Raw genomic sequence first — 22,953 nt, 5'->3', positions numbered from 1 at the left:
TATCCTGAAAAACACCCTGTGTGTTCATGGGCCCAAACGTCTCATTATGTCAAAAACAATCATTAATCAGCACCATTAATCACTATCAGTGCACACTAGAGCTCTGCTTAAACAGTACAAAAATTAAGGTTGATGGCAAAAGAAAAAAAGCGACAGATTGAATGCTTGAGCCGTCGGAGTTGGTGATGGTGTGGCACACAGCAGGTCTAGGTTAATACAACAGTAACTGATTTAGGCCAAGGCATCATTTCTAAAATAAGAATGATTTAGCACCTGCAAGGGCACCGGACAGCTAAAACCTCAGTCGGGGGTCTAAAAATAGCGTTTCTGTTTTAATTCCTCCCCTAGGAGCTCTCTGCATGTGCTTCTAAAATAGGAAAACACACAAAGCACTAACCTCTTAATGAAAACAGGAGGAAGTGAAAGCTCTAAGCAAGGAAGATGAGAGACTAAAATTTGTTTAGGAGCTGCAGTTGATATTTGCAGCGATAGTCAAGGCAGCGTGTTCAAACAATTCTCTGTTCAAGCAGGAGAAATGCTCAGAGGACTAGCTAATCTTCAAAGCATCACATTGATTATTTTTGAGAATTTCCATCCGGTTCTACAAAATACAAATACACGCATGGAGCAAACGGCACTGCAGAGCCTGCCTCCCACATTCATAACTCAATTCTCACAAAAAACGAATGGCAAGATAAAGAGAGGCATGCGAATTGAAACGGCATCTCTTATCTTCTTATTGATTAACCCCCCTCAAAAAGAGGTCACACTGGCCTCAGCGTTTTAAACTGCTTTCCTGCCCTCTATGAGAATTCGCCTCTGGAAAACACAGACCCCATCAAGGCTTTCCTTTCAGTGATAAGACCTTATTACTGAAAAAATCTGCAGAGTCATAACTGGGCAGAGAAAAACCTCCATCCCTGTGGAAAGGAATGACATTGACAATGTGGCCACATTAGCAGTGAAAGAAAGCTTGAAGAATCCGTCAGTGTTCTACTTCAGGCCAGAGAGATATAGAACTAATAAAAGGCTCAATTAAATCTGTTCGTCATATAAATCGATCGAGTCTCTTCAGAAAATTAGGACTAAACCGATCAATTCATATGGATTAGTTTTATGAACTCTTTATGATCTTTTTGAAGTGTCAAAGTGGTAGTTGCGCAGCTGTCAACGGAGGGACGGAAAGCTCTCAGATTTCATCAAAAAGATCTTGTGTTCCGAAGATGAACGAAAGTCTTACGGGTTTGGAAAGACATGAAGGTGAGTAAATGCCAAAATTAAAATTTTGGGGCTAACTAACCCTTTAATATTTCGTCAGCTGCTGTAATGCATTTTTAGAGGTCTATATGTTTTTGAAACCTGATACTGAATTTCAAACACAGGCATGTATCACAATCTTGGAGAACATGACCTGCCAATGTCTCTCTTTCTCCTCCTCTCTTTCTATAAAGAACAAGCTGCTGGTGTGTGGGAGATTTTCAAAGCGTAGGGACGCTGCACTAGAATTAAACTGGGTGGATTATTCATCCCTGCAATGCAGTGCCAGGATATTTATTTCTGTGGCTTCTCAGTGAACAGGCCGTGTATTTCCCTGCCCTTTCGCAGCATGGTGTCCTAAAGCTTTTCCAGGTTAATACAGCTCAGCCTACACTGTAAAAAATTGACCGTAAAATTTACAGTAACTTACTGGCAACGATTAGCCAGTAAGTTACTGTGAATACTTTTTACAGTAAGGGTACTGTACTTCTATTTACAGTATTTTATGTATACACTGTGAAATCAAAAACAGTTAAATACTGTGATTTTAGTTGTATTTACAGTAACTTACTGGCTAATTGTTGCCAGTAAGTTACTGTGAATACGTTTTACAGTAAGGGTACTGTACTTCCATTTACAGTATTTTGTATATTTACTGTAAAATAAAAAACAATTAAACACTGTGATTTTAGTTGTATTTACAGTATTGATTGTTTTACTGTAGAAAAAAATAATAAATACTGATTTCAATTGCATTTACATACAAAAAAACAGTTAAGCACTGTTTTTTATGTATTGTATGCAATACAGTACTATAAACAGTAGATAACAGTTAATCACTGTAAATTCAGTTTCTCACTGTACAATTTAAATACTGTATCACTCTGATTTAATATTAGCCATCATTAAAAGAATCACTCATATTCTAAAACATTGCAATCAACTGCAGACAATAAGAAAATTGTTAATAGTTATTTATTTAAAAACATTTGGTGAACAGGAATGACAAAACAGGTACAACATAAAGGGATAATGGACATTGTACAACATGCCATTATACCGTCCAAAGTTAACGCACATTCTATGTTTGTAATGCAGCCACAACGCCCAGCGGAGTGTGTTAACTTTGGATAGTCTAATGGCGGTAAGTCTATTATCACGCTTATTCTACTGTTGCTAAATTTACTTTACAATTGAAGAAGATTTTACAAAACGAGGCTATTTCATTACAAGTTTTGTAAAGTTACAGAGCAAACTGTTACTAGTTCATTCACTAGTTCCGCATGACTGGTTGCTATGACGGAACAATAATGCAAATTGATACAATACGGTCAAAAAATGTAACTACTTTGAAGCCGTGCAAATAACTGATTATTACCACATTCTAAAGAGCAATAAATAACACTATGGCAATATTGAAATAAAATAAAACATTAAACAATAAAATATTTAACATTTGTATGAACATTTAAAACAGAAAGGAAAATAAACTTTCCCTGCCACTTGACAAAGGTCTATGACCTCTTGCATGCCCTGACCTTGGAGACCTAGAATCCTAGTTGGAGCCCTGAAATTAAAGAAGAAAACACATTAGATCAGCTAAACACTGATTTTCAAGTTTTACGGCTGTATGTTAATAGGGCTGGGCAAAAAAATTTGATTTTTCGATTAATCGTTTTTTAAAATGTGGTCGATTCAAAATCGATTCTTAGGGACCACGAATCGTTTTTTTCCATATTCAGGGCTCTAATTTCGGCATGGTATTTTGCGCATTTTAATCATTCCCGTTGGTCTCCCACTTTTGTGCCATCTTTAATAACTTATGCCAATAAAGATGTTCATGTAAGCTTGGAAATTTTGCTGACACATAACGTTAGTTACAACCTTCAACAGAGCAAGCCAAATCAACTCCATCAATTTTCCTTTTAAGTCCTGGTTTAACGTTAGCTTAGCAGTAGGCCTACCACAAGGGTGTGGTACTGAATTATTTTTATTTTTTTTAACTTAACTTTTACTCCTAGTAGTGATGGTAAATGTACTTACTAATTTTCTGGAAGTCCCGATAAGCAGTTGGTGAAGGATCCGCGATTCCAAGATGGAAACTCCAGTAGAGGCCACGGGTGGGAAAAATACATTAACGTTAAAGGCTGTGAAAACGTCTCCGTCGGAGCTCTCACGGAAACGTTTTCGCTGAATTCCTCTCAGGCAAAAAGTGAAAGATATCAACAAAAAGACGAAAACAAAATAAATAGCAGCTACAACCACAAGACAAAGCCATGTATAAAGAAACGTAAATTTAAATAATAGTCTGTTATTAACGGCTGTGAAAACGTCTCCGTCGGAGCTCTTACTGAAACGTTTTCGCTGAATTCCTCTCAGGCAAAAAGTGAAAGAAATCAACACAAAGACGAAAACAAAATAAATACAGCCACAAGACAAAGCCGTGTGTAAAGAAACGTACATTTGAGAATTAACGGAGCTTTTCTGTCACTGACGACGAGTCATAAATTCAAGTGCTGCTTCTTTCGCGCTTTTTTCCAACAGATTCTAGAACTTTCTAGACTGGGTAAACCCCGCCCACTCTGCCGGCGCTTTGATTTCGCCCTATGATTTCGCCCTGCACCTCAGAAACAGCTCTGGAAACATGCACGTTTATCTCTCCTGCTTCTGAAGAAAAAATATATAAAACTGATTTTTGTAAAATAAAAATCCCATGGTACGTATTTATGAGTTAACCAGACATCCCCAATTTTGGCAAGTAATGCACATGACATAGCCTACCCAAAATAAAAGTCATTCTGAATAGACCATAGACTGTAAAAAAATATAGACACATAACCTTAGAAAGCTTGAGAGTTTTGGCTCAAGTTCAAAACTCAAAATTAATCATATGTTATTAATATTGAGATATATAAGCTCAAAAATAAAAACAACAAATATTAAGAATATATTTATCAAATGTATAAAAATATTAATATTTTAATATTAATATACATAATTATGTGAATATACTATTGCAACTTATAACCAATGGTCATGCTTCATTTCAAATCTGAGGATGACATCTCAAAAAATTATATTTATGAAGCCTATATTGTTAGACCATGTCAGGGGAGACTTTGGAGAAGTTTAAGATAAGGCTTATCAAATATTTTATTGCCCTGTTAACACCCATTTACACACAAACACCCATTTACAGTCACAAAACAAACAAACAAAAAATATTATTGGAATCTTATGTGAATTCTTAAAAAAAAAAAAATTGTATGGAATAGAAAGCTCCTGCAGCAGGTGCATCAGAGTACAAGTTACATGACACATTTTAATTGATTAATATTACACTTTTACTTAAAGCTCGCCATCGAGTATTTATATCATATTCCGGTAATGAATTCTGAACAACAATAATCTGGGGGCCGTCCATGTGAAATAGGTACAAAGAAAGATATGATAAAAAAAAAGGAAAATTACAGTAGTTTACTTTACTATTTACAGTACTATAGTGGCTAAATTGTGATTTTTTTACAGTAATGATTTGACTACTGTGATTTCAACTGTAATGCTTGGACTACTGTGATTTTTACGGTCTTACTGTAAACTTTACAATATTCTACTGTAAAAATCTTATACAGTAATGTTACTGTGAAATCTACAGTAAATAACTGTAGATTTCACAGCCATTTTTTACAGTGTAGGAGCTGTATATAGAAGCATCCATTCATATAACCAAGCAAGTCATTTGTTCTGACCTTACCGCATAAATAAATTCATTAAGCCATATCTCTGTCCTCCTTTATCAGTGCTGAGGATTCACTGCGCTAGAGCGCTGATCACCTAAAATGTCATAAGTGGGACACAAAATAAAAGGCATCCCTTGAAGGAGAGCTTCCCCTGTTGTTGCCCTACATATTTCTTGCTTCATTGTTTAGTCCCTAAAAAAAGCCACTGTAGTCTAGGGGGAAAAGTACAGACTGTTCCCATTAAAAATATGACAATGAAACTACAATGTTAAGAAGTGTTGTAACAAACCTACAACACAGCATTATTATATGATGCATTTGTACTTGATCTTCATGTAAATGTATTATAGTATTTGGTTCCTAAGGTCTTCTGAGTGGTTGATAGGCATTTTTAGGTGGTTGCCATGCTATTTTGGGTGAATTATATGCAATTTTAATGTGGTTGCTAAGGTGTTCTGTGTGGCTAATACTGAACAATACTAATACTGAACATTTTTAGGGTTTTCTGGGTGGTTGATAGGTTGCTACTAGTGGTTTACAGGGCATTGTTATGTGGTTGCTAGAATGTTCTGGGTGGTTGATGCAGTGTTTGTAGTTGGTTGTTAGGATGTTGGATGATGCTTGCTACAGCCAACTCCACTAATAATGCCAGGGCATCAGGCACAGGCATTGTGCTATACAGTAGGTTTATTGCAACTGGCTTCTTTCAACACAGTCATGCAACAAAACACTCCGTCTCCACAGAAAAGTCTTTTCACTCAGCGCCTGAACAGCGGATCAGTCTGACCAAAAGAAATAGTGTCCTGAAAAGTTACTCCTTACACAAAAGAAGGATTAGAAACTCAGGGGAGGGTGGTAGTTGGCCACTAGAGAGAGCTGTGCATCTACAGCGTTGAGTGAAATGCCTCCCTGAAAGCTTGACGTGTGCACTAAGGCGATGAAAAAATAACCCCTCCCCCTCTACTCCTGTCTGCAATTGCTGCTTTCACCCTTCATCAAATTTTGAGTTACCTTAGGGAGTAACCATCAGCTCAAAATGTCCCACTTTAGATGTCTACTGATGGCTTTTTTAACAGACGATTACATTGTCTATCTGTGCGAGCATTTGAGAGATGCATTCGACGTGCCGTTGTTCCCTGTTTACATGTGCAAGAGGTCAAATCAAGAGAAAGACGTGTGGTTTGTTCCAGACATTTTTGAACAGTTGCGATAATTAGCAGCGTAAATGAGTCGTAATGATCCATTATCTAGACCATTAACGCTTAAGTCACGCGGTACAGCAGGTCAAATGAGACGCTCAGAGGGCGAGAACTTGTATGTCAGTTGCACACATCTCTCTCTGGTGAGGACAGCAGCAGTGGAGGTTTCAGCTGCCAGGACTTCAGGCGGTAACTCTAGAGCCAAACGTGATGTAGATCATTAAGAGCACATTACAGCACACAACCCTGCTGTCACAACCTGATCTGGACCTGAACCGGGTGGGAAAGACACAGGCAACCAACAAAACACATGCATGCACACACACATTAACAAGTTCAAGTCTTCTATCTATACCAGGGTTCACCAATCTCGGTCCTGGAGGGCCGCTGTCCCAACCAGCTCCAACACACCTGTTTGAAAGTTTCTAGTATGCCTAGTGAGACCTTGATTAGCTGGTTCAGGTGTGTTTAATTGGGGTTGGAGCTAAACTCTGCAGGACAGCGGCCCTCCAGGACCGAGATTGGTGAACCCTGATCTATACCATCTTCAACTGGGGTCATCACTTCAAAAAATCATCACTTACTCACTGTCATGCCATTTTAAACCTGTATGACTTTCTTTCTTCAGTGGAACATAAAATAATAATGAAAGTAATTGGGGTCCAAAACACCACTGGACTCCACTGACTTTCTCAAACATTCAAAGCTGAAGTTACAATGATTTCTAAAGGATCATGTGACACTGAAGACTGGAATAACGGCTGCTGAAAATTCAGCATTACAGGAATAAGTTACATTTAAAAATATTTGAAAATAGAAAACAGTTATTTTAATTTCTAATAACATTTCTCAGTAGTGCTGTTTTACAGTATATTTAATCAAATAAATGAAGCCTCGGTGAGCATAAGAAACATTAAAAGAAATCTTACCCTTACCTTACCTTTGTTTATATATTGTGATGGCGCATATATTTAAATAGAATTGCAAAGTGTGTAAATAAGTATATGTAAATATATTATAAAACCTTTAAATGCAACAAGCATCTTCCATCTTCAGTCTCTACCATGAGAAAAAGCCAGATAAAGGTTGAAGACCAGAAAAACATCCTTCCAGGTAAGCACTTCTATCACTCAACTGCTCAGTCGTGGGTGAACCGCCGCACTGTTTGAGGTGTCACAGCACTGTCTGTCGCAATTTTAACAGAGCCTAAAGTGTCTAGATGACTATCATTCATGCAGCACTGTTCAGCCTCCCTACAGAAATGATTAGAGAGATGTCCAATCTGATAACAACTCCAGTCCAAAAACAGATCTAGATCACTCGGTTTGGCTCTTTGATCTGGAATCCACCCACACTGCAATGCTAGTGAATTCAGGACATCGTGTGTCTGCAAAAAAAACCTGACTGAGACCACGGACAATAGATGTGACAGGACAACTTAAACCGGGCTGTCAGTCAGTTTGCCAAACTGAAGAGCCACCAATTCACAAAACAGTATAGAGTGGCAGTCCTCAACCAGGCAAGCAGCAGCATGATATAAAAAGATTCAAATATATTCATTATTTCCACCCAATGAAAGCCAAACAAACAAAGCGACAGTGTGCAAGCGGTGCTCGTACACCCGAAATCCCGCCACTTGTGCATGCACAGCTCTTCGTAGTGGTTCTAAATATTATAAATATTAATAAATGGCATATATAAATATTACGCACGCAATAAGGTGAGCCACATTACTTCTCTGCCTTCTCACACACACATATACATAAGCCTACCCTTTTAGAAGCATGTGTCAGGCATTCAAATCATTAGTCATCACCAGCAGTAAAAGTCGTCATCTTCTGTTGTCATGTCCGGATAGTTTTATTCATTTTGATGACATTTTTGGATGTACATCAGGGTGTTTTACATGAAGACCGATGCCGCTCTAAGAGTGGGGCGGGGCAGGAGTGGTAGGCTACTCGGTAGGATGAAGGAAAGTTAATTTAGATTTAGAATAACTAATGGAGTGATAACTTGATGATGTAAGATGTAAATTCAAATGAGTGTAAAAAAAAATATATATATTAAATGAAAAAATAAATCTCGTTCGCCTAAAGGCACGCACCGTCTGGACTGTCATGTCCAACTATAAAAAATAAATAAATAAAAAAGGCTTTGTAAGTATTTTAAAACGATCTATTTATATTAAAAAGTGCAGTTAAAACAATATATTTGCAACAGTAAATAATTTTCAATAAAAAAATGTAGCATTGTATATTGTTTAGCTAACAATCAGGTCCAACAAAACTACGAGGGTTTGCAAAAATGTAAAAACAGAATCCTGCAGGAACCCTGAATTCACCTCATCTAAATCTGTCTATCGTCTGTCTCACATATGCACTCAAATGAGGAAGCAGCTGACTCTAAGCTGTAATATGAAAACATGCATTGTAAAAGACGAGCCAGATCAAGGTTTTTCTGAATGATGCATAAACACAGAGGCTTGCCCATCCCTCCGCGTCCTTTACCACCCTGATCCGTGCATTATAGGGATTAAAATCTCCCATCATGCCTCAGCATGCTGTGACAGTCAGTCTAGGCACACACAGGCTGTATTGTAAGACTTATATGCAAGACCGTACACATTTACATTTATTCATTTAGCAGACGCTTTTATCCAAAGCGACTTACAAATGAGACGTACACATGCTCATTTGAGTGCCTAGCTTAGATTTAAACGGCACGTGTTGGCTTTTTACATGCCGCATCATATCGATTCAGTTTCACTTATTATACAACTACTGATGTAAATGTATGCATATTGGTCGGTACATTTGTAACTACTTTGAGCAAAGATGAAAATGAAAACTATGATACCTGGTTGCCTGGGCAACAGCTAACAGCACACCTTTCTCTAGGGAGCATAGTGGAGAAGGGTGGGTGGCAGAGATGCTCTGCTAATGTAACCATGGAAACTGGCCTGCTTAGTTTTCATTGACAAAATAATCCCACCACACTGAGTCTTTAAACTCCAACATTACAGAGGAAAGAAAACAAAACCCTGAATTATATAATGGTACCCTTAACAGTACCAATGAATGTAGAGTTCATTAATATCATATTATTATCTATATGGGAAAATAGTACCTTAACACTATAGTCTGCCCTGCTACCAAAGCCGATCAGCCCTATACGCACACTACGCAAGTTGCGTAGGGCCCCGTAAATTACTCAAGGCCCCGGCTCCCCCTTGTGTCAAAGCGCGTCAATCAAAGTTTACAACATAGATGAGAAAATTAAGCGGAACTATCCTTCTGGTCACGAAAAAGAAAGGAAAAAAAAAAACACCATGAGAGTGAATTGCGGGAACAGCAATCAGGTAGACTTGTGTTCTCTCCTCTCCAAGTTTGATGTCAGCAAAGAACAGTAAAGTTAAGTTGATGTGCATCTATCTCTAGTCTGTCTGTCTTGCTAACCCAGCTGGGCAGTGCATATTTTGGTCTTTCTGTGTCTTGCTTACAACACTGGCCACTTCCAGGGCTGTGCTCTGTGACTTTGTGCCTGACAAAAAAAAAGTGAGAGTGAAATACAACTATTTATTACATTTGATAAACGACAAAGGGCAACGGTGTTTGTTTATAAACTGCAGCTCGGAAAAGATAACCGCGTTACGCGTTAACATGCGTCCATATGCGCGTGCATGAAATGAAATGCGCATTTTCCAGCAAAACATCTGTGGGGACCAGAACAATATGAGCATGATGGCACTCCTCATTATAGGCGCACATAGTTTTAAAACAAGACAATGATTATAGTTGTATCTAAAGTCAGTTTAGTTACAACTCTGCAATAAAGCAAGATGGAAAGCAATGTATTGACACTGACTATTGATTTATAGGCTATATTGCATTTAAAATGATGATTGGCTGGACATACTGGTCAATATGGATGCACATCCCACAGTAAAGAATAACCATCAAGTATCAAGTATTGCTTTTATCATTTAAAACACAGTGCCATGCTATGACAAGCAATTTTAGCTTTTATTCATACACAGGATGCATTTTTGATATCAAAAATTAAATTTGTACTATTTAAAATATGAATTCTTGATATTAAAAATGTACTTTTTCTAGTAACAATGTCTATTTCTGATATCAGGAATTACATTTTCATTAGTAGTTAAAGGAGTGGGAGCACTGGGGTGCCAGGTGTGACTGTGTGGCAATGGCAAATGGTTTACATGACTCATGGGTCAGGTAGGAGGGCCCCTTAACTGAATTCTGCTTAGAGCCCCAGGGAGGTCAGGATCGGCTCTGCCTGCTACCATCTGTGCCTTGTACTCCTAATGATAAACTATTGGAGGTTTATGCATGGCACAGAAATCATGACCTGCAGGTGTATCAATTTTAAAACAAATTTTAGTATTTACTGCATTCTTCAAGCTCAACAGTTAAACCTGCTTATCAACATTTTTGTAAGAAACAAAATTAAAACAATTTATTTAATGTTTGGGAAATTTTAGTTTACAAATCAACATTTGTTCCCTCCTACTGATATCTTGATTTATTAAAGCCAAAGCTAAATCTGCAAGAGTTACAGATTGTAACATATTGTTTTACTTTATGTTTGATTATTATGTTTGAAAAACATTTTTAAGTTTATTTAATGTTTATTGCTAGAGAGTAAAATAATCACAAAATGATATTTAACTTTCATACTTTCAAAGTATCACATTTTAGTAATAAGAATAAATTGCAGACCATACATATACTAGTATCAACTAAAAGATTTCACATTTAAAATGTATTTGGCCTCTTGAGGTGTACAAAATCATTTTATGAAGGATAACCATCCTTTTGTTCAATTTTGACTCCCATTCATGAAAAGTTAATTTAGTGAAATGAGGCAAAGGAAATTACCTATTTCTAAGAACTCATTATTTAATATCTGTGTTTAAGGCTTTTGACTCATAAATAATTCAGGCGAGAGTTGTTAAATCAGAATAGTACTCACTCCGAAGAATCTATGAAGTATATTCCCAGAGCTCCGATGCTGAGTGCAAAGACCAACACCACCTTGAGGGGGAGAGAAAAAGAAAAGAGAGAAAGGGAAAAGATATCATTAGTGAAGGTCCACTGAGAACAGTACCACTTACAGAGAACAGATTAATCCTGGAGCTGTTCAACAATGAGCACAACTTATTTCTGCCCATATTACATGTGTGGATGAGACGTAATAAACAGAAAATGTCATAAAACTGTAAGTGATCGCACCAAATCACGCCGTCTCTCAAACCTGTGTGTCCTTGTTGAATTAATTAATTAATTTAAAAAAATCTTACTGACTCCAAACCTTTGAATGGTATTGGATGCTTTCACACCACACAGGCTTTACAAAGGAAAAGTGTGTATAGGCTTGTGCAAATCACAAGCTTACACTTACTGTACATTACACTTACATAATGTTGATGCTCTGAAAATAGGGAAGCCCCTGTGCTAGCAGGAGAGGGGTGTGTGGAGCACAAAGCTCCTGAGGTCAAAACACTTGATCTTTTCTGGGCCGCTGCATGTGAGATATACAGTACACTATGACCATATCAGGTGACATCGAGACAGCTGCTATCAAATGGCTGCTTTGTTACGGTGTGTGGTGGAGTAGTACACATGCATATACACCCAGCAAAAGTGTAAGACAAGTGCGTTTACTCTCAGACTGTGTGGCAACCACAACCAAGTTGGAAAGAGCAATATGAGATAAATCAAAGAAAGGAGAAAATCTGTCATGCACAAACTCATCACCACCCTTACAAAATAATTACATGATTTTCTGTGCACTAACAATAGCGAACTATATTATTCATACAACCATGACCATATAATACCGTAGCTGCTCTACAAAAACATTAACATTCACTAGTACCAGGGATAATGTCACTATTAGTAGAACTCATTTGTCAGTGAGGCGTTCGGACATTCTACTGTAATCTGACTGTGGAAACAGTAGATCTATGCTGAGATATAGAACGTGCCTAGTAACAATTACATATCACATTTAATGTGGCAGCAGAGTACATGACCCCAGCATGTTCAATTGTGGTGCTTATGAGGAACACAGGTTTGAGTCTTGCATGCAACGTGTCCCAATTCCATCATCCCCCTCTATTCACAATAATTTCCTGTCAGTCCCACTATAATGGTCTGAGAAAAAGCCACTGGTAATCCTGCAGCTAACTTGAACTTGTGGTGGTGTGAGCAAAAGAATTTGTGATTCTACCAATTAGGACCTGTTTGATTTAAAAAAAATATATATACTATGCAAAAGCTATAGTTTTCTTTGAATAACAGACTTGTTATTCTTTAGAACATTCTTTAGAAACTGAACGAAATATGCGGTATACATCTGTCTGAAATATAGCATCTGAACTGCAGACCAAAGAAAAGGCAGAGTTGCGCAACACTTGTGATTCAAGAGCAGAGATGTGGAGTACCCAGTAAGTAGATTTTTGGCAGACTACCATATTAGTTTAAAATCCCTGCACAGAGAAAAAAAAAAAAGCAATATGATGAGATTTATACTGCTGTTTCTTATTGAGTCTACTAAATGAGGTCGCTTCTAAAGCAACTTCTTGTTTCAGATCTCTAATCCACGCTACAGTTTGCCAGTTTCCATACTGAAAATAATGAACAGTCTATCAGTGTTTACAATAAGCAATTAAGAAAAAAAATTAAACAGTCTAGCTAAAGTGTAGTTAAAATCTTATAATAAAATGCATAGTTTCTGTGCTGGCTTCTGACTGGACAATACAGCATTTCAACTATGCAGAAATACACAATTTATGAGAGCTATGACTTGAAACATGTTCACTATCACTGCACGTTCAATGTGATTTTACCAAGTAAGATATGTTAATCCTGGAAAAACATTCCTATTTGAAATTTTAGCCCTAACCCTTGCCCCTAAACCTAACCCTATCCATTACTTATCTCTAAAATCAGAGGGAAATTATAGGTGAATAACTGATGTGTGATTACCTAACCCTTGTTCTAAGCCTAAACTGGTCCCTCAAAACTGATTGGTTGATTGATTGTAATGTTGTTCCAGGATCAACAAAGATGTTGATACAGGAGCATGTTGTACTTGGTGAAATCATGTCCACCCACTGGACACCACGCATAGAATAACACTGTGACCATTTACATATTTGGCACCTCATGAAATTGGCGTAATAAATAATATTTTAATAAACAACGTGTTCTTTTACACAGTAACTGTTTTCAAAAACCAGGCATCCTAAGCCAGGCTAACAACTTAAGCTGTGACTACCAATCGAACACAACCTCTTGTACCGTACTGATTAAATAAAGCACACAATCAAACTTGTCTTGAAAAGCGTGTCAAAGAACACTCTAGGCACTCTAAAACTGGAAATGGAACAAGTCCTGTCACTAGCCGAGGTTGAGTTTCGAGGTGAATGGAAAAGTCTCTTTGTGTGGTGTAAGGTGAATGACCCTTCTTGACCCTTAAGGGCCAAAGGGCTATTGGCCGGAGAGTGGACATCTCAAACATTAAAGACTGGAAACTGCAGCTGCCAGAAAGGGTGTTTGTGTATCCAACAGTGGAGAACTATACTGGCTTACTTCAAGAGTTCAGTGACAGGGGTCTATTTGAGAAGTAATTCTACACACGGCCAGGTTCTGCACCAACGATTAGCTCTTTTTCAGTATTATTAGGCACAATGATTCATTGTGTGCTTGTGCACAAAATAACTGGACCAAACATGGATCATGTTACGTGTCATGTTAACATCACTCAGGCTGTTCATTATTGGGGTTTTCAATTTTTTTTTAAAAAAATAACGTAGTTGTTATGATTTAATGGTTATAATTTTAGCATCTAACAGTGAAATCCAAAACATTAACAAACCAAAAAAACAAACAAAGCCCTAACCCTCCTGTTATTTCTGTTTAATATCTATCGCCAAATACTTTAATATAATTAAGATGACACACATTATTTAACCAAATTAAAACATTATTTAACCAAATTGATCATCGTACAATGGAAACTAATGTTAGTAATTATCTTCTATGTATAGTGTTCAGTGCAGTGTTTTGTCATAGCTGTTACTATTTGGAAAAAAAAGTATTTAAAAAAAAAATTGTATTCAGAATCGATTGTTTGTTTTTTGCATGAATTCTTTTATGCACGTTTCATTTTATTTAACATATTTCACTCTTTTTCAGGATTTGTTGATGATTTTACTCCTTAGGATTCGTTGATGAATAGAAAGTTCAAACAAACAGCATTTATTTGAAATAGACATTTTTGTAACAATGCAAAAATCTTTACTGTTACTTTTGATCAATTTAATGCATGCTTGCTGAATTACTTTTCAAAAAAAGAATTTGACCCCAAACTTTTGAACTGTAGCGTATGTAACTTCTTACCATGCAAATCCAGTAAAGCTGCCAACACACAAAAAAACACTCAAAAAAACTTAAACTATTCCCTGGAAGGACCTAAAAAAGCAGTTGGTGAACCATTTTGTCTCTGCGGTCCTCAACAATGCTCATACTGCTTTACACAGGCCTTCTTTTCAAGTTCATAAAGCAGTTGGCTTAGCTTAACATTATTCTGTCAAAGCAATAAACAAAACCTCTTGAAGAAGCCGGATCTCTGCATCCATTATTGATGACTGGAGGCTGATTATTTTCATGCAGCCTGTATTTGGATTGATATCCCACATTGTCTAGTTTGAAAACACCTAGATGCATTTTTAATTGGACCTCTTTGTCTGGGTGATAGCGAGTTCCAGTGAGTAGCAGCTGGAGAAAGAGAAGCTGTGCAGCTCAAGATAAGCAGAGACACTCCTCCCCCACTGCAAGAGATACTACACACTCCAACATTATTCAGAAGAGCTGCTTTTGATCAAAGATGCTGGTGGAGCACATTAATGCCGTTTTCGTATTTCAAGGCGAATGTCCTCTATTTGACTTCATAGTTAACTTCTTCCACAAGAGGGCACAGTGTGCTTGTTCTGTGGGCGTGTTCAGACTGGCCGAATCAAGGGCCTTCAGTGCTGTGCTGAGTCCTACAGTAGGTAAGACTAAATATCTTGACAATTAAAACAGGAAAAGGCCTTTAAACAGAATTCAGCTATAGCGTTGAATAAATCCATGAAAGACAAATACCACCAAACACTCACTTCCTTGTAGCTGAATAGTGGGATTTGTCACTGTGGCTGGTTACTGAAAAGCTGAGCATTTGAGCTCTCCTGATGAACTGAGACGATAAGAGACAACGTCTTTAAACTGACCCAGTTATTCATCTGGAAATATCAGTGCCAGCACTGTGCCCATCTCCCACACGAGCTCTCTGCAAACCCATTACAACAATTACGGAGGAGCAAAGGATTCGCAAACATATACAAACCCATCAAAGAGAGAGGGATGTTGGGATATGGAGGATTTTGCTGCCATTCCCAAAAAGATAACAACAAACATAAATTTGATTGCAAATGAGTCAATGGCACATAATGCTAACTTTTCAACACACGTGCCAAGTCCTTAGAAATGTACGCTTTGTATTCATTTTTCGTATTTGCTTTCATATGGTTTTTAAAAACAACCATTTTCAACAAGTTTAAAAATAATGACTCTAAAAATGTCATGTGGTGTAACCATTAGGGCTGCACGATTTGGGGAAAATGTCATATTGCGATTATTGAAGTGAATAATGTGATTGCGATATAATAAACAAATGGTTTCATGAGTCAACTTGCTTAGTTCTCAAGGAAAATGCACACACAGATTAGTGATAATGCTGAAATGTGTATTTCTCAACTCAGTGTTTTCAAATTAAAACAATATTTTTTACAAAATTAAATAATTACATCTTTGTATTACTGCAAACTTGTTATTGTCTCAATAGTACAATAGTATAAAATAAATAGAACATTAAATGAGAACATTTGTATGCTCATGAAAATAAGATATTTTGAACATTATGTCCAGACAAACAGGGACATTTAAGAAGGATGTTTATTGTGATTGTCAAAACATTTGGTAACTAAATAGAATTTTGTTAAGTTTAGTGACAATATGTTACAATGACTGGTAGGCTACTGTTTTATTGTTATTGTTCTCCAGCTGTTTTATTGACCTCTTTCCGTGGCTGAAAAACACTGATTGATCGATATTATGTATGAGGCATAAACATTTCGGTAAGTTGTACTGTATCTTTCAGCACACCTTTGTTCCTAACACATTGTTCATTCGTGTTTATTTACTATGAACTATTTACTATTAACTAGTAAAGAGTAAGAGATGTTCGGTTCACGACCACGATCTGTCACGTCCCGTTTACAAGCGCCAAAACGCCATTGTTTGAATTTCGTAATAAAATTGACAGAATCTGAGAGTAATTATAATTTTTTTATATCATAAGTAACCTGCTCTGTCTAGTCTGGCGGTGTCAGTGTCCTCTTTGCTGCGCGATTTTTCTCTGCGTTAGAAAATGGATGTGTGGCGTGAGAGTGTGTGAAAAGTGTCAATTGCGTCAGTCTCACGCTGAATGAGTGAGATTTGGCAGCCCTGCTCTCTCTGCTCAGTGTCGGTTATCTTGTAGCCAAAATATCATCATATAACAGAGGTAGATTTTTTTCTGGCCACCAGTTCAGTGTCCGTCTGCTCGGCATCATCTTCACCTGTTCTCCGTGCTGCCGGAAAAAGTCACGATGCGTCATATAATTGCATAGGCTTGACATCGCGATTGCGATATGATTAATCATGCAGCACTAGTAACCATCAAGCAAAAAGCAATAACATTTTCCTCACACATTGAATGCAGCTTAATTATTATTTTCAAAAATATGTTCAATATAATAAATGGTCTTTTTTGCAAATATTCTAAATTATAAATCATATTATACAATTTAAACAGACCTTGCTATGTCATGAGGTCAAATGATCAGATATCTGAAAGTTTTTCAAAGATGCAAACGAGCATCAAGAGAAGCAGTGCAATTAAAAACAAAAAATCTAAAACTATTTAATAAGGTTTACTTTCCAAGAACTTAATTTCTTTAAATAAAGAACAATTAATAAATGATTATATCAGGAGAGTTGTACCACCCAAAAATGTCCCTCAAAAATCGAAACATTTATTTTCATTTTATTTTATTCAAGTCATTGTATGAATTGCATTTTAATGTATTCAATAAATTATTAGATCCGAAATAAATTAATTAAACATCATGTTACTTACTCAATATTGTATATGACCTTAACAGCTAAGCATATATATGTGCATACTGCTCCTCATGTAACCCATTACAAGAGGGAACACAGGTGCTAAAGAATTATTGTTTTAAATATAGCATGGTGTCTGCTTTGTACCGTTTCAAATTGCATCATGAAACTGGTGTTTACAGACCGAGTAAAAGATGAATCTGGATCCAAGGCTTCTCACATGGCCCAGTACAGTCATGGCCTGAAATATGACTCACAAACACACACACACACTTAACGGTTTACATAGGTTGATCCACTTTCAGAACTAGAACTACACAATGACTCACAAATACAAATAAACACACACACACACAATGGTTTACATATGATGATCCACTTTTCTGATCATATCATTGTGCCTTTCTCAATGTGCAATTTCATGTGACAAATTCCTACACATTTTCAATCGAGTTCACATCCTTTCTCTGTGTCGGTGCAACTGAATTCTAATTAGGGCATTTTGACTTCTCTCTGCCTCTTGACAAGCCCCTTCAAAAGTGCACTTTAACAGATCCCATGAATAATTTAGCTGACAGGTGATGTAGCCAGCCTGCAGATGAGTCTCTTCATATTAGTGGCAGATATTGAGAGAAAAACCAAAAAAGCAAGTTGTGTAGTTCAGATGAAATGGCATGCAAATGAGCCGAAGAAACACTGTTCCCCCGCTACAACGGTGATACCAAGTGATGTACGAGATTCCCACCTTCAAAGCTTTAAAGTACAAATCTAAAAACTGCTGCAAAATCTGAATTTGCGTTCCTCATTATTCCACCATGATTATCTAATAGATACACGGTCTTTCAAAAGACATTCATGAAAGTTCAAAGTCAGGATGACAAGTGCTTTTAAATGTGTTGGCAAAAATGGCCAGCCCTCAGAGAATAATGATACGGGTGTTGTGATGTAAGAGTGATGCAGTGTTTCGATAAGAGTGAAGCTTATATTGTGGTTTGACAACATATAAGAAGTATATTAATAATTTATGTGAACAAAAGGATCTCTACCCTGACAATAAAAAGCATTGAAATTATATTAGATCCATATAATTGACGATCTGATCTGAACAAATTCTTAACCCTATTAAACAACTTGTTGCATGCCAATTAGTCCTCACTTTACTTTACATTATGTGTATCGATACTGAAATATCTGAAAGGGTTCCAATACTCCTTTTCTGCAGCATCGATGCACTATCGGCGCTTTAATAAAGCCGCCTCTCAGACAGCGAGTGCCACATTGGCTTCTTTTTTGTGGCGTATTGCACTTAAATGGTCAAATGCATACAGAATTATGTCAAAATGGCAGTCTTGGTGAGTATTCAGGTAAATACATTCAGTTTTGAAACGTAAATAGTTGAAAAAAAATGTATATTGTGTAACAGTTCACTGGATCCATGCATTAGCTCTTAAAGCAGCCTAATAAACTTGCTGCTGTCTATCATGTTAATCAGACAACAAAATACAGAGAAAATCACTCACTGCTCTTGACTGAATAACTTTTGTAAATTTAATTGTGAGCATTAATCTGTATTTAATTTTTACAATGAACACTATTCAGTGTTATTTTACATTTGTTTACTTTCGTTTTTGTAAAAAAAAAAACCTGAAAAGCTTAAAGCCATGTTTATTTAATTTGTCTATTTATTGTATTGTATTTATTTGTACTTATTGTATCATTTGCATTACTATTTTTATTGTTCTTAATTTATTACTGACTGAATGTAGTTCAACGATTCAAATAAAACCTCCCTGTGCTGTGTGTAAGCTATTACAACAAAATTACCCAAATTATCAAAAGATTATGAGATGATAAATTAACCGTATGGCGGTTTTCCCTGTGGTATCGAAAATGGTATCGAATGTCGATATTTTTTAAGTTGGAAATTCCAGTATTATGACAACACTATACACAACAGATTGTGCATCAAAAGTGATCAACAAAAATATTTTGTTTACTTTCAATTATTTGCTACAAACAATATTCCTCAATGTTGTCAATATTCAGTGTCATGTTTTATTTTGTTTGTTTGTTTTTGTTGTTTTTTAGTTTAAGATTATTGTGAGTGTATTAATGGTATAAATGTTATTGTTTTTAAATGTACTAAACTTTGTTTCTAAATACTTTTCTTTTTACATTTTTCCTTAGTGTCTTGAGTTTTAATGCTTCTGAAACAAAATTATGTTAAGAAACATGTAAGTAGCTACATGCATTACATTGATGGCATTCGACTTAAAATATTTCAAATAAATGCTGTTCTATTGAACTTTCTATTCATTAAAAGATCCTTTTTTTTTTAAATGCCACAATTTTCACCAAAATATTAATCTTCACAAATACAAAAATGTTTCTTAAACACCAAATCAGCATATTAGAATAATTTCTGAAAGGTCATGTGACACTGAGTAACTAAGTAATGGCTGCTGAAAATTAAGCTTTGCCATCACATGATTAAATTACATTTGTAACTATATTAAAATAGAAAATAATTACTTTAAATTATAATATTATTTTACAATATTGCAGTTTTTACTGTATTGTTGCTCAAATAAATGCAGCATAGTAACACCATAGCAACCATCTAGAAGACTCCTGAGTACTCAAGCAAGTTAATAATCTAAAGTTGAACCAGTTAAAATATCATCTTTGTAAGAACATACAGATCCAGAACATGCTGAGCCAAAACATATTTTCAGTTCAGTGCATTTAGAAAAATGCTAACACAACAATATGACTGTGTTTAACGACAGGTTTCCACAGGAGACACCACAGAGCACCTGAGCAACCAACTCGCTTAAAACCACATGGGAGGAACCCTGCAGGAACCTGATGAGGTCCAGTCACGTCAATCAGACAACACAAGCATCAAACTGAGGATTAACAACCTAACCACAGTCCTCACACCGTCCAATCACAACCACAGATATATGTGCATCAATTGGCTATGAGATTAAATTGAAAATGTATATGTTATGTTTCACTTCAATTCTCATTAGCCTGGGTAAACAACCTCCTGGGGCCAATTGAAAAACAACAGCAATAAACAAAAAAAACAAAAAAAACCCCACACAATTAGATAATCAGTTTACCTCAGATCAGCACACCTGACAGAATTCCATATTTATGAGCACATACCGAGCATCACAACACAAATATTATCATTCAGCCAGGCTGCCCACACAAACACAAGCTCCCCGATTCAATGCCAATGCTTTAATTATGTAAATAATCAAGTGGTAAGCCACTGTACACAGCTCAAGGGATAAAAAATGTCTTTAGCATGAACCATCTGATTCAAATGCACAGACGCACAGTCAGGAAGCAATATCTTGAGTGAGCGCACTGTTTGCCGTGTGGACTGGTGAATAATTCACCACCTGACTCCATGGGAAATGGCACCTACTGGACACTGTCTTCCAATTACCCTCTCAGTGGGAAACACAGCATTGATTTGTGAAGACGCTGGGTTTTAGAGCAGAAAGCAGATAGACATATAAACAACATAAATATATTCCTGGGGTGCCGGAGTGAAACCTACCATAGAACTGAATTAATCTGCTCACGTACAGAAAGCAAATTCAACATCGTTGTGTTTAAGAGAGGTGTGCTATTGCTGTTGAAAGAAATTAGACCTTTTTAGCTTTTTAGATTCAGAAGTCAATTCAACAGCTAAGCCACTGCATTAATGGCACACTATGTAACTTTTGGCCCTTTGGCAGAAACTGCATGCATTTTGCAGAAAAACATTGTTTTTTTAAACAGGTGATTATCCAGAGGTTTGAGATTTAGCTGCTTTGTTTACGTTCAAATTTGAAAAATCATATTTAAAAAAAAAAGCATGGTATGTTCTTAAAATCTGTTATATGACTAAAACAATTTGGGGATACAGTACATTACAACTGAAAATCCCATATCGGTCGACCTCTAATAAATACTAATTTTGGCACTGTGCTGGGTTGTTACTTGATGTCTGCAAATCAAATTGCCAGACAGTGTAAATCCTTCGATTTAATTAAGCCCAGAGTTGTTCTTAAACATGTATCCCATCTGTCCCCACATAAAAAGAAACATAAGGGCCAAAACCCTTATAAGTACAAAGTCTCATTCAGGCAAACAGCATCATGACCTCTTGAAGCTCAGCAAGAGGGGCTGCTGTCATTATCTGTCTAGTGGTGAGTTAGCACTATGGACAGGATATTGTACTGATGAGAAAGGCCTTCTGAAGTCAGACCCTCATAACCCCTCAGTGTCCAAAGCACAGAGACACTGAGAGGACCACATCCACGTCAGCTCTCTCATTTCATTCAAGTAGACACATTCGTCTCTCTTATTCTATTTCAATTTCCACCACTCAGCTGCATCCTCCAGATTTAGGACCTGTGAACAACTGTACACTGTGACAAAATGTATTATTCTGTAATGTTGCAAAATGCTACTATTATTACTAGTGTACAGAACACCACACAGTCATATTCCCATCATGCATTCATTATATGTACGCATTAAAGAGATGCTTTTTCCAAAGAAACCTATTAGCATAATTTTTGGCTGGGAAATGAGCCCATAACCTAGACATTGTTAGATTGACTTTTGATTGGTTGCTTAGGTAGCATCAGTTACGACGGGTTGAACATTATAAACCAATCAGTACACACGTTGTAATGTTACGCACTGTCTACCATCTGTTTCTTTTTCTTCATATATATATATATATATATATATATATATATATATATATATATATATATATATATATATATATATATATATATATATGTATAAAATGTTTTCAATGGCCCTTTTATGAAGTTTACCTTTTATGAATTTGATTAATTTTATGTTTCTTTTCTTCATAAATATATAATTTCCTGTTTCAGTGGAAATTACGTCAATGCATCATACAAAGCTGCGCGTTCCAAGGCACTTCAGTGGGCCATTAAAATAATAAATCTTGCCTACTCAAAAAATATTTTTTTAAGAAAAATAAATTAAATGTAAGAAATGTATATTAAAATTAAGAAATGTTTAAATGATAAATGTAAATATAAAGTTAATCAAATTCATAAAAGGTAAACTTCATAAAGGGGCCATTGAAAACATTTTTCTTTCTTTTCTTTTTTAATCTCAGAGGTTCAAACTTAAATTGAAAAAAATAAAGTCTTGCACCATAAGGCATAACACAACACAACACATGAATCCTTTGGCACCAAATTTCCTGTGACTGGTTTTTCATATTGATTTTTTTTTTTCTCGGTTTCCAAAAACTACAGCCTACAGTCATTTGCAGATCATCACTAACATTACATCCTGCACACAGCACTCAAAGCCAAAGTCAATGGCTAACACCTTCAGCAAAATCGTAGTCAATACCGCTCATTTGGCAGCTACATTTCTGAGAAACTGCAAAAACGTTGCTGTAAATAAAGCATCCATCCACTGACAGCTTTGGCCTGACAGATGCAATAAATACAAGTGGCTTCATCGATG

General features: G+C 36.4%; 1 protein-coding gene across 11 annotated transcripts in view; it reads right to left on the bottom strand.

Annotated features, from left to right (window-relative positions):
* The window catches only part of kcnma1a (potassium large conductance calcium-activated channel, subfamily M, alpha member 1a), a 182,664-nt gene that overhangs the window by 78,026 nt on the left and 81,685 nt on the right, over nt 1–22,953 (bottom strand). For all 11 annotated transcript variants that reach the window (XM_084092686.1, XM_084092687.1, XM_084092678.1 and 8 more), the window contains exon 3: nt 11,192–11,253. In XM_084092686.1, the coding sequence (XP_083948812.1) occupies nt 11,192–11,253 (62 nt within the window). The remainder of the gene's footprint in view (nt 1–11,191; nt 11,254–22,953) is intronic.

This window comes from Abramis brama (genome assembly GCF_963993115.1).
Source record: "Abramis brama genome assembly, chromosome: 19".
Taxonomy (NCBI): domain Eukaryota; kingdom Metazoa; phylum Chordata; class Actinopteri; order Cypriniformes; family Leuciscidae; genus Abramis; species Abramis brama.
This window is presented reverse-complemented; position numbering and strand designations above follow the sequence as displayed.